The sequence below is a fragment of the Stegodyphus dumicola genome, chromosome 10 (assembly GCF_044657685.1).
Source record: "Stegodyphus dumicola isolate Sdum_Otavi_A_Nest chromosome 10, ASM4465768v1".
NCBI lineage: Eukaryota > Metazoa > Arthropoda > Arachnida > Araneae > Eresidae > Stegodyphus > Stegodyphus dumicola.
Window position 1 is genome coordinate 24559353 of NC_140777.1, and position 20615 is coordinate 24579967.

At 32.4% G+C, this 20615-nt stretch overlaps 2 protein-coding genes across 2 annotated transcripts in view; one reads left to right on the forward strand and one right to left on the reverse strand.

The window, feature by feature from the left end:
* The window catches only part of LOC146994923 (uncharacterized), a 236454-nt gene that overhangs the window by 75435 nt on the left and 140404 nt on the right, over nt 1-20615 (reverse strand). The gene's annotated exons all lie outside the window — the stretch shown is intronic.
* Nucleotides 846-7153, forward strand: LOC146994924 (uncharacterized). The gene is made up of 3 exons (XM_085825096.1): nt 846-878; nt 960-1719; nt 6660-7153. The coding sequence occupies exons 1-2, from the start codon at nt 846-848 to the stop codon at nt 1563-1565; spliced, it is 639 nt and encodes a 212-aa protein (XP_085681222.1). The 3' UTR covers nt 1566-1719; nt 6660-7153.

Below are 20615 nucleotides of genomic sequence, written 5' to 3' on the forward strand. Positions count from 1 at the left end.
TATTGCATACAAATCACGCCAAATGCTTTAACTTTTCTGCTTGGCTTTAGGTCAGAAGAACAAAAGCAACAAATTCGCCTTTTGTAGAAAAACATTCTGTCAGGCAATAAATCTACGGGGAGATTTTTCCCTATGAAACTGAGCCAAAAGTGTTATATAGTATCTAAATATGGAAGTGTTGTACATGTTAAACGTGATAGTCGTTGCATTACTTTCACTTTTTTACTACTGAAATAAAGATATATTGATTATTTTGTAGATTGGAAAACCCTCCTTGTGATCATGAAAAGGAGCAAAAACTGGAAAACGAGAAAGAACTGGAAAAGAAGCGAGAACCCGAAAAGATGCAAAAACTGGAAAAGAATCAAGAACTGGATAAAAAGGAAGAACATGAAAAGAAGGAGAAACTGGAAAAGAAGCAAGAACTGAAAAACAAGAAAAAACTGGAATTGACACAAAAACTAGAAAAGAAGCAAGAACTGAAAAAGAAGCAAAAGCTGGAAAAGATGCAAAAACTAGAAAAGAAGCAAGAGCAGGAAAAGATACAAGAATTTGAAAAGAAACAAGAACTGAAAAAGAAGCAAGAGCTGAAAAAGAAGCAAAAACTGGAAAAGAAGCAAGAACTGAAAATGAAACAAGAGCAGAAAAAGAAGCAAAAACTGGAAAAGAAGGAAGAACTGAAAAACAAACAAAAACTGGAGAAGCAACAGAAACTAGAAAAGAAGTAAGAACTGAAAAAGAAGCAAACACTGGAATGGATTCAAAAACTAGAAAAGTAAGAAGAACTGAAAAACAAGAAAAAACTGGAAGAGATACAAAAACTAGAAAAGAAAGAAGAACTGAAAATGGAGAAACTACTAGAAGAGATGCAAAAACAAGTGAACAAATAAGAACTGAAAAGGCAGAAGGAACTGGAAAAAATGCAAAAACTAAAAAACAAAGAAGAACTGAAAAAGCAGAAAAAGAAGCAAAAACTGGAAAAGAAGGAAGAACTGAAAAACAAACAAAAACTGGAAAAGCAACAGAAACTAGAAAAGAAGCAAGAACTGAAAGAGAAACAAACACTAGAATGGATTCAAAAACTAGAAAAGAAAGAAGAACTGAAAAAGAAGAAAAAACGGGAAGAGATACTAAAACTAGAAAAGAAAGAAGAACTGAAAATGGAGAAACAACTGAAAGAGATACAAAAACTAGTAAACAAAGAAGAACTGAAAAGTCAAAAGAAACTGGAAAAAATGCAAAAACTAAAAAACAAAGAAGAACTGAAAAAGAAGAAACTGGAAAAAATGCAAAAAACAACAAACAAAGAAGAACTGATAAAGAATAAGAAACTGGAAAAAATGCAAAAACTGGAAAAGAAGCAAGAGCCGGAAAAGATGCCAGAACTGGAAAATATAGACGAGTCAGAAAAGACGCAATACCTGGAAAAAAAGCAAAAAACGGAAAAGAATCCTCATCTGAAAAACAAGCTGGAACCGGAAAAGAACTGTCAAACCCGAAAAGGAAACCGGATGAACTGCGAAAAGAGCCAGAACTCGATAACAACTGTAGAACGATTGATTTAATGACCAAACGAAGCAAGACCCGGAAAAGAAAAATAGAACAAATAAATCATACACCTGCTTCATTTTACCAAAATTTATTATCAATAACATTTTTATTATGAAGAACTTTATGGTATTCTTAGTATATGGACAGCATTTGATAATATTTTGCTCGGTAAGTGTAACTACTGATATATTATTAGCTAGTAATTAGTCATGCTAACTTTAAGATATCAGCATTATTTTAGCAGCAACTAAGTACACTCTTTCGTAGTTCAGATCTATGTTTTCAGTGCCTTTCATGGCTGCGAGGTCTTCCGGTTTTACCTGGAAAGTCACAGTTTATTGACTTTTTTAACACATAGTCACATGACAGTATTTTTCAACTATAAATTTATGTTATGCTACTGGCTTTAAATTGTGCAAATAAATATTGCACGTCATATCTTTCATAATTGAACTCATGAAATTAATTTATACAGATTTCATTTTAAAATTTGTTTGACCCTGAGCTGTCTTATCCAACTGCAGATATTTATAGGACTTTATATCAAGATTCAAAGAAACGCTCAAAAAGGAATGTTTATCAGCTTTTAATTATGTGTTAATCAGCTTGAGTTGCATTACTAAGATTGTAATTCTAAACAAATTAAAAGCTATTGTAGTATGTACATTAGCTTTTAATTTGCTTTCACCTTGTTTAAATGTAGTTTGACATACCACAGTTTCCGTTTCTACTCAGGATTTTTCTAGTGTAAAAATTCAAGATTACAAATTAAAATGAGCGAAAAAATAACTTTTAAAATGTGTGTATACATTAAATCAGAATCATAATATAATTAGAGAAAAAAACTGAATAATATATTATAAAGCGAATTTATATCAATTTCGATTTCTTTCAAAATAGAGATTCCTTCGCACCTCACAAATCTCACAGAAACTCTCGGTTTGTGATTCGTGAGCTTTAGTTTTTTATATTTGGAATTTGGCAGCAATATGATTCACTGTTACGATACAAATTCTTGCTCACAAATTGGTTATCTAACTAGAAAATGGTATAACTAAAATAAAATAAATATTATTAGATGGAAATGTTGGTTTGCTTTGCGTTTATCTGAATGGTATCGTATATATAAACCTGTTGGAGACGTTTTTTTCCCACACATCGAATAGAGACACATAGTCACATAATATAAATAATCTGACTACATTACTATAGTGTAAGATGAAGCTCTACCACATTTCTCTATTACTTTAGACTGCGAAAGATTTGCTAAAGCATTACAGGATCATACTCTGAAGGATCTCGCCGTTCTGTTTCATTTTCTTCCCCCTCGAAAACGCATTATCTTAATACAATAGATTACTTTTGAAGGAATGTATTATTTGAAAACCTTGTAACTGTAAGAATTATTCTCTGACGTTATTACACAAAAAGCGGTTGAGAGCCTAATCTTTTGCTATGCGCTTTAAGATGTATAAAAGCATTTTGAAATGTAAGGCCTACAAACTGAAACGTAACTTTATCTTATTTCTGTACTATTCATTAGAGTTATATACATTCCCATCAATAGATTCTGAATGGCTAAATATTCTGCTTACCCAAATCAGTTATTTTTTTTCTCTCTTCTTTTTCTTAATTTTAAATAATCCGGAAAGTAAAGCTATAGAAAATTTCACTTCTTCATTAGAAATCTGATTTGGAATTTTGTTTTCCGAGATAAAAATTTTAATTCCTTATCTCTTTTCTCAACACAAAGATCGAAAAACGTAACATCGACATTTTGAAAACATTTATAAACTAATAGAAGGGAAAAAGCAGAATACAATGGTTCAGCAAGCATGTAAATATCTCTATCACTTAAGTTTCAGCTATGTTTGTTATAGTATATTCAGGCGTATAAGACGCACTTTTAAAACAAAATGTAAGATGGAAATTTATGCGTGCGCTCTGTACGCCAGCTATAAAAATTTTATGTTTGGAAATATGGAAAAAGTGAGCATACGAAAATTAGATTTCTGCGTGTAATTAAATTTTTTTTCTTTAAAAGAAATAACACAGTTTATGTACTTAAAAATTTTCGTTATAAAAATTCTGTTTCATTTTCACCTTCACATCTGATCCATACTTCCATAGATCCAAGTTCCTCATATTCGGCTTAAGTTATATCTTCAAGCACATCATCGGATTCTGTTTCATTTTCGCCGTCACTTTTTCTCTGATCAACAGATAAATAATCATCTTCCGTTTCAACTAGACCGTCAGATATACCACATATATTAAATGGGTTTAATTTTATTCCGTGCTTTTATTATTTACTGACACACTATTTATGGACTGGCATGACGTATTTGGTCTCCATTTGTAACTGTTTTTTTCACCTTCACGTTTGCTCGAGTATTCCACTGACGTTAAAAATATTCTACCGATGATATATTGACATATATGTCTAATATCTGAACTGATGGCAATAATCCGCCTGGATAAACTGTCATATCTGTATAACATTATTTCAACAACATATTTGTGTTATCCGTTAGATGGAGGCTGAACATGTCTCAAAGTATTGGATTTTCTTGATTATCTGAGACAAAAGGAAGCTTTTGCCAAATATTTCTTATCCACAGTTTCACGACATTTTTCTCCGTCGATCATTTCTCTTGAATACGGATGAAAACACTTTCGGGAAACTGCACTTCTGCAAAATCTTTCTTTTAAAGATATCGATGGGATTTTAATTTCGTACGGTCGGCTAAGCAGGAGATCAGTACGGTGAGGTGAGATTTCTCGTTGGACTATTGTTTCTATGTTAACCGTTATTTTTCTTTCATATCATTGTTTATTTATCTCCTACCGTATAAAAACTACTGGAATGACATCCATATTTGCAACACGTGATAGTAATTAAATTTTTCCATATTTTTAAAAACTCATCAAAGTTTTATCTCTATATTTGCGAAGCCTTTGAAAAAATTTTGTCTTTTTTTCTCGGAGAACTGAATTATTCCGTGAAGTAAATCGAAAACACAAACTCAGTTTGCTTTAGAGTTTTCACTTCCATTTGCACTCCTTTTTTCTATTTTTAAGTCAAAGAAACGTACGCTGTTTCTTGTTACAATTAATTCATTCTAGCGATGATGGGGATTTTCTACAATGCAGTTTCCAACACTTTCGCCGACGGTAAGCTATTTCATTACTTCTTTATGCAATGCACAGTTATTCTTTGGCGCAATAATCATTGTAAAATTTCATGTTTCCTCCACTCGTGTACGAAGCACTCACGAAAACCAAACTGCATGATTTCCATTTTCTTTCGCAAACTGAATGACTTAACATTTGAAACTTGCATTGTGTTTGTTTCGTTCGGCAAAAGCCATAACTACTGCTGAAGAAAGCACTGGATGAACTACACTTCACTAAAATCAAATGTGATATCGTTAAGTCTTTGATGTTGACATCAGAACCACGGTTTCAAATGACTACAGAAAGAAGAACATGACTCCTAATTCCGCAAATTCACTTTGGTCGAAAGTGCACTCTTATCCAAATTATGTTCCTTGTTTCTCGAAGTCCTAGAATAACATTCTCTTCCACATCCAGAATGAATACAAATCACCTCCTACCTTGCAGAAATATTTTCCCCGATAATCATTTCTCCTGCGCACCACCTTATCGCTTGCCAAACTGCAATGTTTCCGCAATTGACATATTTGCTCGTGTTTCCTAAGGTATGAAATAATCAAGAAGAGCTGTTGCGGGATATGATGTTTTTGGTATTGCCAAACCACCATGTGTATTTTATTGCTTTCTTTATTTACTAAAGACCTGATGCATTGTAATTAAGCGATATAAGAACTTGATTTATATGCGATTACGTTTTCTTATACAAAATGTTCCAACAATGTACTTATGCGTTGTAATTTCATTTATTCAAAACTCAGTCTAGTTATATTTAAAAATTTTCAATAGCAAACGAATGTTTTAAGAAAACAGTTTAGACGTTTTGGGTCAAGATACTTTTCAAAAAAAGTCTAATCCAAGAGTTATTTATATGAGAAATTTTATGTAAAAACAAATGGCGCACATTTTTACGTTTGAAATTTACTGGCATATTCCATGCCAAATTTAGTAAGAGATTTCAGGTTTTTACCAGCTAAAGGAAGTCAAGGATTTCTAGAATAATTTGCAAGGTCAAGGAAGAGTTTTGTCTATTGTTAATTGATATTTTCATTTCCAAAAAAGAACGTTAAGCATTAAATTTTGAAAGAAGTTTTTTATTTTCTTTTGGCACGATGCGTAATGAGTTTACTTCAAAAAAGCTGAAAATAAAAGTACCAGTTATCTATATTTTACTATTTATATCATAATAAATAACTTACTAATTTAAAATTTAATTATAAAAAAGATTTTACTCCCACAAAAGCCGTTTTATCCATTTACGCCAGTTTGGGCACTTTTCTACTGCATATGCCTTTCATCAAATTGTACACGCTCTGTCCACAAAATATTCACTCGCTCTTTATTTGTGCAACCGTGGATATACTTCAATTAATAATCTGTTTTAAATGACGCAACTTTTTGTCTTTTCGAATAATAAACGGTTATTATTGCACAAAGTACGAAATCTGACTAATTATTTTTTCCTCCAATACCTAGACTTCTGTCTAGGTATTTGGTTATAAGAAATAAATCACAAAACAATTGACTGATGTCCATCGAAATCAGACGGAGATACTTATGTTCAAAATTATTTCATAACGAGTGCAAACTTTTTCCTCATAAAATCATGAGTGTCGGAGAAACATATGAAGAGCTAGGCTTCGTAATTTTTACAAAACAAATTATTTTAAATTTAAAAGTACCAAAGCGCAAACATTTACGTTTTTCAAAACACTTTTGTACTTGGAAGTCAATGCCCACCACAAACGACCAAGATCCGGTCTGAAATTTTGCAGACAGTGCACAGTCATCCGTTTCGAGTATCTTTCATTTTGGTTATTTGCGTATGCGATATAACCTTTTCAAATATTCTCATGCTTGTGACTCAGAATTGAATTATCATTTTAACTGATATTTTTATGTGATGTGTAACAATAATTTTGTTTATTTTTCAGGATGAAGATTCAGGCCCCCTTTGCGCATACCGACTGTAATTTGAATAGCCAGTTTACAATAACAAGCTTAATAGTAACCGACCGTCATAGGGATGCGCCCGAGGCTTAAAGGAACGCGAATCTCTATCAAATTTGCAACTTGTGCAAATGTAATTTTGACTTTAAAATTCTTTTATTTTCCCTTTCTCGTGTCAAAAATGTTTTTCTCTTCAATATTTAACTTTAATAACGTGAAACTTTAATTTAAATTTTCCTTTTCACTATTTTTACTTTAAAAAGGTTTTAAGTTCTTTCATTTTACAAAAGTAATACTGATTTTGAAAACTATAAATATTTCCTTTTGGTTTTTTATTTTAAAATTTGCTTTTAAATGCTCACTTTATTTATTTTACAGAAATATTATATACTCTTATAAGCAAAATATATTTCTTTTTTGTATTTCCACAAATGGCATTTTTTAAAAAATATTTTACTCCTTTTTATTAAGGGGTGTTGGAAACCCTATAACGGCAATGTTAAATTGGCCATTTTTGGATTACCTTTTCTGAAAATCTACTGTTCTTACAGGCTTGAAGGTTTTTACATAATTAAAGTACATCTATCACCTCGCGCCCTTTCCACCACGAAGGCAGGACGTCTATGCACTCGCCATAGTAGGAAAATAATCTCTATCTTTATCCTCTAATTTATTACACATAACGGTACACAATATACAATAAAACAAATATCACTAGTATAGTATACATTTAATTATATACATAATATAAGGCGTGCAAAACATTCTTTAAGTAATTTCAACTATATACATAATATAAGGCGCGCAAAACATGTTTTAAGTAATCTCTTTCCACACGGCATGGCTGCCGGTCCAATCGCTAAAGTACCAAGTCTCGTATTCACGCCACCAGCCTGCCTCGATCGGTTTTTCCGAGGAATCTCGAATTCTTTTAATACGGTGTCTTTAATCATAATATTGTTATTTCAATCCATTTCATTGAGAGTCGCGATCAAACTTTTAACTTTTGTTTTTAAACTCTGCAAAATAATTTTCCCTTCTTCAGATATTTTATAGAGATTAAGAATCACTTTAGCATGATGTAAAAAGAACAGCCATTTATCAGCTTTCGATGGTGAGTCAAACATAACTCCTTTCATTATTTTCAAATGTTTCAATAATCGTTTCCCTTGCTCTAAGAATCTCTAAGAATCTCCTATATCTTGATAAAAATAAGAACCTTAATTTCTCATTTCCATATAAAATATACTTTCTCGGTGTCTACTGGCTTTAACGCCTGACATTCGAATCATGTTATTAACAGAGATAAAAACAATTATAATTTTCTAAGTTAATATGGTTAATATATAAATTAAGAAGGACTTACCTTTGATCCCGATAGTGAAAATATCGAACGAAGAGCACAACTTGACGCTGTTAACTTTAATCATGAGCACACTGCAGTGGCACGTAACTTGACATGATTACAACACGGTAATTCACATTACCCCTGATTTAACTTTTCACGATTTCACTAGGATGATCAACACTGATGATCCCATTTTACCACTCACTGGCTGTTAACTTTTTAGCACATCACGCTTTCACAAATCGGATGAATTTATTCGCACACATGGCCCTAAACGCGCCATTTTCTTTCGTCATAAAAATCTTCTCTCATCGTAGATCCATTCGTGAACTATCACCGAATTTCATTTTATAACTTTCAGTAACTTTTTACAACCATATTTATTTATTATTTTCACTATTTAGTGATTTCCTTTTTCACAATCTTATCCAATCGACTGCGCCGATTTGCACCTCGCGCCGTTTTAACTCCGAGGCGGGTTCGGTCATTTCTAATGCACTCGCCATAATAGGAAAATAATCTCGATCAGCTTTGAAATTTTATCCACTAATTTATTAAACAATACACAATAAAACAAATACCACTACTATACATTTAGCTTAAGTTATCCCTTTGCACACGGCATGACTGCCGGTCCAACCGCAAAAGTCACAAGTCTCGTATTCTTCCCACCAGCTTGCCTCCACTCTGTTTTCCGGCGTAACTACGTCCCTTCCTTTAACCGTCTTTAGCCCCTCGCAGATAAAATGTTCTGGAAACGTCTTTCGCTAAGGGAAGGAACATCACAATACCTAGCTGAATATCCTGAAACGAGCTTTTTTATCATTTTAAATTTTAGAGTATTTTACAGTATATTTTGTTACGCATAGTAAAATTTAGCACTGATTATAATCAAAAGCTCATTTCGGCAAATATTTGGAAGCGTAGTAAATAAGGTATAAAAATTTCAGATACCTGTGAGCAGTAGTTCTTGAGAACAGGTACTACATCGAGTATAAAAAAATCACGTTCGAAAAAGGCGATTTTATGTAAAAATTCTCAATTATCAAAGCATTCAATGACAAATTAAAGCTAGATTTTGTACAGTCCTAATTTTCATAGAGATTAAAGAATGGTGTTTTAAGAAAGCTAAAATTATAGAGAATTTGAAAATGCAAATATCAGAAATCCTCATTTTATGAAATGTTTTGGCTTTCAACACCTGTATTCTATTAAATTAATATGTTTCACAAACTATAATCAATCAACAAATGAACTGTATTCCTACACTTTTATTAAATTACACTTGTCAGCGATGCAAAATAATTGATACAAAATAAGCGAGCCATTCTACATGGCTGTCACAAACACAATTCTATCAATCAATTATCTTGTTGCCACACATAAAGTTCAAAACTAAAGGAAGAAAAGCAAAATGAATTTACGCTGTTTGCAACAATAAAATGAAGCAAACGATACTCACATAAACAACACCCCTTCAACTATTCTATTCTTTAAAGTCCTTTCTCTTTTTTTTCTATTCTGGTAAAACTTTATATATAAATTTAATTCTTTGTCTTTTAATTTTTTATTTTATATCTCTGGTCGCATTTTTCATTAACGATTAACATTTTGCATTTTGCTTATTATTATTATATTAAAATTATGCAAAATGAACAAACAGTAAGTAATGAGATGCTCAATTAAAATCAAATACAGATTTAATGATAAAAGGGAAATTTTTAATGTCATTACAAACAAGATTTCAAGAGATTCAAGAGGCCGTTGCCTAAAAAAAAAAGAAAACAATTCGTCGTTTTGAAATGAAACTTAAAAAAATATTTTCGTTGTCACAAAAACAAAACTTTTTGAAACATTACGTTATTCAAACTCTTATGTCACTTCCGAGTGTCACGTTATCTAAGATGGCATAGGTTTCGGCTACGTACCCAAGCCTCTGGCATCTCCTGAGGGCGTTTGGTTACTACACCTGTACCAAAGATAGTGAACTTCCGGTGATATCCTTCTGTCTGTACCTGAACGAAACTGGCTCTTTTTGACGGCACTCTAGCGAAACACTAAAAAATCATGATTTAAATAATTTAACTGGTATTTTAAGGACGAGGATTTAGATTAACTGCTGATGATTTTTTATTTAGGTGATCGTGAGTATATGGTTTAATGATGAAGAGTATGAATATTTGAGTAGGATGATAATAAAACTTGAGGTGATTGGGCTTTGTATCTAGGCGAAGATCTTTTATTTTGACGACGACTTCAATGATGATGATGAAGATGATACATAGGATGGTTTAAAATTTTGTGATTTGGGTGATGATGGTTTATCTTATTCTGACGATGATCATGGTGACGCGATATACATGATGGTTAAAATGACGATGTGTATTAAGTGATAATAAATATTTAGATGAATTTGATGGTGACATAGTTTTGACTGATGACGATTTTATACATGATGTGAGAGTGATTTATATAATAATTTAGAGGAGTTAGGCAATGAAGACGATGATTAAATGAGGATGAAGAAGATGATGATTTGGTTGATATTGCTTTCTATTTAGATGATCTGGAGGATTATGATTTATCTATCTCGACGATGATAATGGTGATGATGACACATACGACGGTTTAAACTGAAGGTATGATTTCGATGATGATGATTATTTAAATGATGGTTTTGAATTATCTGGTGATAATTTTAGAATTTCTTTCTTGGTTATTCAGATAACAATTTTGATGGTGATTTAGACGGTTGAGGTGATGAAGACGATGATCAAATGAGAATCATATTGTTGATGGTGGTGATTTAGATGATACTGCTTTTTATTTAGTTGATTTGAGCTATGATGATTTATCTTAATTTGGCGATATTTTCAATGACGATGATGATGATAATATATATATGATGGTTTAACATGAAGATGTGTTTTGGGTAGTTATGCTTAGTTAGATGTCTTAGATGATGATTTAAATTTAGCAGATGAAGTTGATTGGATTTAGAAGGAAATTTATATAGATGATGATTTCAATGAGTTAGATATTTATTTAGATGAAGGTATATTCATTTGATAATGATTATTTAAACAATAAGAGGGTCGTCCGAAAAATTACTTTGCCGTAAACCATAAAAACAAAGTCTTATTACCTGGAAAGCTCTATTGCAAAAGATACAGCTATATTTCTGCTACTTCTCAGCATAAGAAACATGGAACTATACCAATTGTCATAGCGTCGGTTACCTATTTCCATTAGAGTGTCATAGAAGTCTGTCGCCTGGGAAGAAAGGAAGCCCGTCACAGTTGTCTGCAACATTTCACCTGTAGGAAAGTGTGCCCAGACAAGAACGTCTTCAGGTGCAATAACACGTGAAAGTACTTGACAGCAAGATCGGAGCCATGATGGTCAGACATCTCCCAGCGAAACGTCTACAACATACATTTTGTGGAATTCCCCGTATGCGTCCGATGTTGTCGGAGGACACCACAACACCAGCACTGAACATCCCAAGCCATTTGTTCTGAATGGCTCTTCAGATGTTCTCTAGTAAAGCGTAATAAAGATCAGCTTTCACCGGAGCACCACTCGCCAATACGTCAATGAGCAGAATGCCTTTACTATCCCAGAATACCGTGCACATCAATTTCCGTGCATAGACTGAGGATCGTCCGGCGCGTGGATCCCTGTGACGCCAATCAATCGTGAGTTGCTGGTTTCTGTGGTGAAGTGAGCTACCCACATCTCATCACCTGTAACGATTCTGTTAAATTGCGTTCAATAAACTGATTTATGTATCTGCTGGCTCTAGTTCTTTGTGTTTAAGTTTTGAGTATTCGAAATGGAACTCAAATGCAATCAATCATATATATAGATTACATATTAATTCATATATTTGAATTAAATACATATTTACTTACCGGCCCGAAACTTTCTTAACACGTTGATCGCGGCGCCGCTCTCTGGGGACCGACAGTGAACTTTCCGTGTGGCCGGCGTCGGTTCCTGGGGACCGGCACTGGAATTTTCGTTTGCCTGGCGTCGTTCCACGGGACCGACAGTATAAGTTAATAAACATAGTGTCAATAAAATGTGATCAAATTTAGCTTTAATGAAATGTATTGAAACATTCTAAACAATAATACGGCTTAGCTTTAAGGTTTAACTCGCTGCCGGCTGAATGGAAAGGACAGCAAATTCGGCGCCGAACTCAGCGTGTTAATTGGAAAGCCACCGCTCAGCCTTAAAACGCAGAGCAGTTTGATTTAAATAACCCTTGATAACACTATTCTATAACGTTCTTTGTACGTTAAAGTACATATAGCACAAGAGTGTGCAAGGAAACTAATAATTAACAAATTTATTTAATATTTTTCGTATAATGAGGATAATTTCAAACTGTAAACATAATTCTAAAAATCCATGACATTATCGAATTGAGACCTGTTTCGATGTCAGATATATCTCGTAATGAAATCTGAAATTTTTTGAAATTTAACAACTAATTTTTCGAGGTATTTGACAGTCCAATCTGTATAAGTTTCATTTATTTGTTTAAATGTTTGTAAAGTGTTATCACAGATTTTTATAAAAAAGTGTGTGAGAGATAAATGATAAAATTGATGGATAGAAATGAAGGGAATATTATGCATTTGTTCAGAAACATAAACGTAGTATTTGTGAGATTTCTCGCACAGCCAAGTTATAATTGTTTTGTTAAATTCTTTTTTTCATATTTAATTCTTTTAAATTCATTTCTCAAAGTTTGTCATAATTTATGTGACTCAACTAGGTACGGAAAATTGATTCGGAATGTAAAAGAAATATATGTATTCTGTAATATTATTTTTTGTAAAGTTTATTTTTTTTTAATTAACAAGGTCTGTAATCAATGTTTGCACTTATTTAATGCACGGAGTTCCAAGCAATTTCACTCATCATCCTACAAGCTGCAATAAACACAAAAACACAACTCTGAAAATGAAATATTCTAACAAGGATTGTAAAGCCAAAGGCATATAATTAGTCTCCTCTGTATGCTCAGATCATTCAATATGATTTCTCTCACAGCTTATACATTTTCAGATGAGTTACTCACGTTCGTTTTTAATGGTAATCAAAATATGTAAAACTGCAATTAAAAAGATTAAAATTTCGACAAATTGACTAAATGAAAAATATATTCGCTGGTCGCTTAAAATTGCTTCAACGGTACCTAGTTCCAAATTGCAAGACGGGTATTCCACACACGGATAATCGAGAATTAGTATAACATTCTACAGCAAAATAATGCAAATTCCTGGTTTTTTTCATATAATGCTTTCATGCTGTCAGATTTATTACGTCTAATGTTATAATATTATTGTAAAATTACTGCCGGTAGAAATCATTCCTTGAAAATGAAGGCCCCTTGCCACCTTCTTGATGCCTAATTTCAAATGGATAATTCAAACGTGGTCAAAGGAGAAATATTAAAATTTTCAAAAATTCGTGTTTACGGTTTTTTAATACCTAGATTTACCACTGCTAACTAATATTATGATATAATAATATATTAATAATTAGTCAAATGAAATTTATGTGGCTTCGTGTCAACCACTTGGTATTTTTAACGCTGTGTTTGAGCAAAAACAGAATATTGTTTATTTAAGCTATAATAAACATCCTACAGTAACATTTAGTTATTGTACATTGTTTTTTATCAGCACTTACGAGCTGAAGTTTCGTCTTATTAAACTATCCATATTGGTGTTTTTCATGCTCCTATATTGTTTTTGTATATAAATAATGGAAATTACAATTGGGATGATCAGTTCCATAAAACTCTCAGTATTCTGCAATCCTAACCACATGACCAATGGTGCCCCAAACATACAAGAAACAAACAGGTATTTACAAGTAGGAATGATTTTCGAAACGTTTGCTTGAACAAAACTCAAAACAAAATAAAACAAAAGGGTCGAATCAAAATGTTAATTTTTCATAAAAATGTGCAGGATAATGTTAGATGTAAAGCCATTTTTCGTTTCCCTGGCAGACGTACTAGGAAGTTTCATAAATGAAAGTTTTCTCTTTTGGTGGGATAGTGGCTGTGACCTATACATCGAGCATTCATTGGTGGACAGTACGTGTAAAATTAGAGATAGATAGAGATAAGTAATTAATAGAGTATTTGACATATATAAACTCATCATTCAGATCTTCGAAAGTGTTCAAATAGTAAAAACACGATACCGTATGCTTTCACCACTTCACTTGTGATGTATACTATGCCCATATGAGGTACTTCTCCCTGTTAGAGTTAACTAAATCTTAGCTATTGAAATATAGCATTTTCAAATTCTTTCCATTTGAATTTAACATGAATAATTTTACTCTGATCTCTCTCTTTCTTTTCTGTTTGTTTCTTACTTCTAGCCATCTATATCCAGTTCTATATCTTCTACTTGTGCCTCTGATATTTAATGTAACGGCATTTTGCTTTAGAGTAAATAGATTTAAAATAATTAAAAATTACATTCCTATTTTCAAAAAACTTTTATTAAGATTTCAAGGTAAACATTTTGATATTCGTCAAATGGAACTCAAACCTAAAATTTAATTTTTATTAAATCTTTATTCTATTTCCAGCACTATGCATAAAAATGCCCTTTCTTGTTAAAATAACGAAACTGATTTCAGATTTACTAGTAATGAATCAAATTGCAAATTGCTTAGATGACATTTTTCAGCTCTCAGAATACATTCCATTTAACTATGCAGTAAATCGAATGATTGTTTGCAGTTAACAATATGTAAAAAGCTGTTTGGGCCAGGTCGAGAAACAGGTGGTTTCCATCTGGAGGAAACGAATGTTTGACAATGTCTATATACTATATATAAACTAATAATTAGAAACTTCCGCGTAATGCCCTTATGAAATAATTTACTGTATATTAGAAAAGTACGAGAAACAGACGCATATTTTTTCGAATGAAAAAAATCGAAAAATTATGTGCTTACTAAAATAAAAAATCTCAGGCGAACAACAAATAAGGCCTTGTAAGGCCTTATGTGTTGTTCCTTATAAGTTATGTGAATTTCCTTATAAGGCCTATTAAATTATACACACTTTTTGCTGCTGATCATTTAAATTTATTTCTTCGAATTGCTCTTTCAAACTTGAATACCCGATTCCTAAAAGAAAGTTGCTGATTTTGAAATTATGTATACTGCACAATTTTGGTCGTGCGTTTATGAATTTTTTCTAATTTTATTTCTTTATTAGCGGAAGTACCCGATGTCAATTAAGTTAGATTGAAAGCAATGTATCTAACAACAGAGAGAACGATACCGTTGTAATCCTTCTCTAACGATGTAAAAAATACGATTCATAGTTATACATTTTTCAGTCTGGTGCGATATGCAACCCCACATAAAAAATTTCGATAGAAAAATATAATTCTCTCTCATTGTATCAGAAGCAATGTCACTAAGCTTTTAGTGATTTTCGTCTTTCTAATCAAATGGCCATAACAGCTCAAGTTCCATCCAATATTTCACCTAATTTCAACTTTAGTCGATTCAATGTCGCAAAATATTTATCATAATTGATCAGAAATCAATAACGCAAACAAACACACAAACAGACATTCTTCTTTATATATATAGGTTATGTAAAATTTACAAATTTTTTTATTAACAAAATGTACGATTTGCAAGCGAGCAGTAGCAACACTTTTCGAAATAAAACAATTCTATCTCCAACGCCCGAGACTGTTACCACTAGGAAAAATGAGTGCGAAAATTAGAACTTTCAGAATTTTTAATTAGTATTTTGGCTCATGAAAGTAGTTAAGATGAGTATAGTCGAAATGGCTTCCCTCGAATTTTCGGAGTCGGGAATAACGTATTTAATGTTTGGGAAAGCTATTTTTATTTCATCTTTTGTCTATTTTCGTATTTTAACAAACTCTAGGATTTGAAAGAGAGCAATGGTAACAACTTTCGAAATAAAGCAGATTTTCGTCTCCAGCTTGCGAGACTGTTGCCACTCGAAAAATGAGAAAGAAAATTATCGTTTTTCCGAGTTTTTAATTTATAGCTCTGATTTTAGCTACTTTTTTTTTTTTTTTTTTTTTTTTTTTTTTTTTTTGGAGAAAAGTGACGTCGACCTATTCCGGGAACGATAAAAGAATTGTAGAAAGTTTGGTGGTGATAGCTATAGTAGTGACCTAGTTATGAGAGGACAAACACACAAACTTTCTTCTTTATATACTATATAGATAACAAGTATGAAACTTTCCCAAATGTAAGTATACGAACCGCGAGACTGTATTAAAATTTGGATTTACTTATTTGTCAAAAAAGAATTTTTGTTAAAATTTGACATCGCCAAAACATGAATATTTTCGTGATTTAAAAACATTTCGATAACTGGAAGTATATTACTACAAGCAACGATTGCAAAAATAAAGGTCGTGTAGGGACTTTTAAGCCGGATAAAGGATGTTGGTGTACATATACGTGAGCATATACATATACGGTTGGTACAGCTAACCTGCAATATAAAGAGAGAAGCAAGCCTACTCTTTAGAAAATTTCAATATTCTTCGGCTAAACGTTTTTGAGTTATGCGAGATACATACACACATATATTATATCTACATACATACAGAGAACACGAAAAAATCCCTTTTGAATGCATTATAAAATATATTATGAAAAGGAAGATGTCTTTATTCTGTCCGTATGAGATGTCGCACAAAAATCATCCAAATGGAATCAGATATGGACAAAATGGATATTTCCACTGAAATGTGATATTTAAAAATTTTCGTAATTATAATACTTCCTTTATATTGTAAAATACAGTAATAAAATATTACCTAAATGGGAAATCTTAAAAAGATGAGAATTAGTACCAGAATTCCACAGCTATACATTAAAGAAGTGGTCGTAAAAAAAAGTGGTTCGCTGAGAACTTCGTTCTAAAAGTTCAAGCAATAACTAAAACATTTTCGAATAAATTGTGTGTGAAAACTGTATGTCCCGTCGTTCAAAAGTAGTGGACTGTAAATTCACTTGATGTTCCCTCAGTTTAGAACCCAAGAAACCTCAGAGTCATAATGTTGACCGAAACTACTTTATTGGCTTTCAAACATTAAGTTGGCTGAGGAACGGCGAAGAACACTTTGACACCTCTGACTTCAGTAGCGGCTCACCAAGTAAACTCGGGAGAACCTCTGCTTAGTTGAAACTCACAGCAAATTAAAAGCTCTAAACCCGAGCTTTACGATCCTAACAAATTTGTGTCTGCGCCTCTCCCCGGTACAAAGAGAGAAATACAATTTGCGTAACATAGAACTAAAATATTTAATCCTTTGCGGCGCACTGTACGTTAAAGTCGGAATTTAGCAAGAAACGTTGTATTCAGTCTATTTAGTCCTAAATAAGTATACAGGTAAAATATTGTAAAAATTGCACTTACCGTTTTAATTCTGTGGGTGTTCCATGAGGTGGAACACTGCGCCGCCAGAGCTTTTAAAAGTGCGACTAAGCGAGCATTGCAGTGAAGCACGAAAATGAGTAGAAGCGTTTGCATAAGAATGAAAAAACTCTGTATTATGGCTGTATACATGGTTCCCTGGATATACACAATATTCTTGAATATATACGGATAAATGAGATACATATCTATATACACAAGTCCTATATACAAAAATGTTTATAAATTTTCCTATTTCTTAGCTTCGTGAAATTGTTCAAAGCAAGTCACACCTTTTTGATGGAAGCACAAACCAACTAAGATTAAAATAATTAACTACGATTAATATTAACAAAAAAGAAAAATAAGCTTATAATAGAGAGATACACGAAATATATCTACACAATTATTGAAAATAAACGGGAATGAGACTAAAAAGACAGCAAAAAATTCGCGTAGGTCTAAGTAAAGATGAGTCAAGCTACTAATGAAATTCCCGCCTAAAAATTGCCCCCAAAAATTTCGAGATGCCAATATTAATGCTTTCATAACACAAAAACCACCTCGCCCCTCAATGCTGCTTTGTTTCAATTCATTCCCTCCCCAAAAAAAATCAACGGAAACAGAAAACGAAAACAACGGATGTTCTCTCCTAAGAGCACAGATGTTCTGATTAGTAAGAGCATGAGATTGCTAAAGGCGCAGTGTTCCCGCTAATGGAACACCTGGTTTTATTCAATGATTCTGCGTATGATTTTTGTATGAAAGATTAAAAAAATAATTTGGAGTACAGCCAGCAAAATTATGCCTATTTTTTCTCCAAATAAAATTTTTATATCATTAAAAAAACAGAGAAAATTACTTGAAAAAATGGATTTTAATAACACATAATAAATTAAAGTTATGTGTCTCCTTGTGATATGCTGCTATCTACGGTTTAAAAAGAAAAGTTCAAAGTATATTATAAAAGCATTTTTATCTATTTACGGTTGAATTTAGAGGCTTTCGAAGCGATTCAATTTGGGTGTTCCATGTAGTGGCACACTGAGACACAGAAGCTTAACCATATTTTAGAATCATTTATAAAAATATATAAATGTAAAGTTAAATATAAAATATTCGTTTCAAAGCGATCGTTGACGATTCCATATCTCTTTAGTCTTCCGTTGATGCGGTCATCTTAGAGAGACATTGTGAAAAACCTATATTTACTTATTTTCTCAGAAACATCGGTCATCTTAGGATGGTAATCGACAAGAGGATTTATTGTACCTATATTTTCTTTTTGTAAAATTCTGCGTTTACATTTTCTAGATCTAAATTTAAATTTGATCTTTCTCAAAAAAATAGTGTGAAAATGAATGCATTTCCGTTAATAATCTATTCCGTTAATAACTCTATCTGGCTTTAGGGGTCCAGAGGTAAAGTCGTTGAACGCTGGTAGCTAGACCCAGCACAAAAACACGCTGCTTGAGAATTTTGTGGTTTTTCTAATGTGTAATGTGCGTACGAAACTTTTCCTGAGAAAGTCCTCCCCAAACGCTTCCCTCCCCTTAGGAAAAGAGCCCTAACGTGCTCTTCCAATAATCCAATAAATATAAATACGGTACTGAAATATTACGTAGTTCATCCTGACTTGTGTCATCACAACTAACGAATCGCAACATGCAAAGGATACTTATATAAAAGGATTACTTTGAAGAAGCTGAAGGGAAAAGAACAAAAGAAGTCTTAATTTTATTCAAAGAACATAATATTAGAAATTTCAGACATGCATAAAACTTTTAAATACATTTAATCTAAAATAAATGCTCCTTTTCCCTTTTTTAATTTTTTAAAAATATATTGTTCATGAAGAACTGCCAATACAACTTTATGAAATGACTTAATTAAATAATAACGTTTAATAGTTAAGTAAATAAATTTAAAATTCTCTTAAAATAAAAATTAAATACTGCGTAGTACTCCCATACGTATCATTAATTTTCTACTTCCTTTCAACTTTTCAATGCAAGAGTTCCTTCTTGGATTTTTAGCAAAAAATTATTAATGAAAGGAAATATATGAAATATAGAGGTAAAAATATTCCTCATTCTTACTCGCACCTATAATTCATTACTCGAATACGCACCAGCACCTTTTAAATGTAGAAAAGATATATCTGCAGAATAATCGTCATGCGATTATTTTATTTACTCTCTTTTATAGGAATATATTTTCCACGACGATATTTTTAAACTGCGAAGTTTTGGAACCTCTTTCTGTTCTTCGTCGATGTTTTGTACCACGATTGTTTTCTTCGATGATGTTTTAGACTTACGATATGTTTTCCTGCCTTCTTTTCTCCCACATGTTTTCTACAACGAAGTTTCCCTCTTACGTTGTTTTCTCCGCTACGTTTTCGTCCGCGATGTCTTCGTCGGACCTCCTAGAATTCACTCGCAAGCAAGCGAAATAATCGTTCCATTTAGACTCTTGTCCTTCGACAAAATAATACCTGGCCCATTATGGATTAATGCAAATGTACAGAGACGTATAAGATTATGGGGTTCATTTAAAAATGACTTTTCAGTCCACTTTCATATTAGTTTGATTACCATTAAAAACGAACATGAGAAAGGTGTCTAAAAATTTGCGTCTTATACTTAGGAATTTTTGAATAAGATTACAATCAATTTTTTTTTTCTTATGGTTGGCACTTGCCTATGTCGGCATCGTCCTGCCCTAAGGCCAGATCGGTAGTCTCTTTATCATGGAGGCGCCTAGTAGGCGGGACATCATTGCCTCCTATGAAGGGACAGACAATTTTACATCCATGCCTTCTCCGGGATTCGAACCTGAGCCCTACGGTATCGCACTCAGGTTTCCCTAACCACCATAACGCTAAAAAAAGGCTTGCAGCTACAGATTTGATTTTATTCATGATTTATCGTTATAGTCGTTAGAATATTTTATTCTCACAATTAAATATTGTTTTTTTTTTTTTTTTTTTTAGCTTGTACAACGATGATTCAAATTTTAGTGTTTTTCCAGCATCAAAGCGGTTGCGCACATTGATTACAGACATGTTGTTTAAAAAAATAAAATTTACGAAAAAAAAATGCAGATCAATTTTTTAACAGTGGGAATCAA

Coding starts and splice junctions, on each gene's coding strand:
- LOC146994924 (XM_085825096.1), top strand. CDS start 846: ATGGAGAAACTACTAGAAGAGATGCAAAAACAA. Junction 879..959: donor TAGAAGAGATGCAAAAACAA/GTGAACAAATAA, acceptor CTGAAAAAGCAG/AAAAAGAAGCAAAAACTGGA.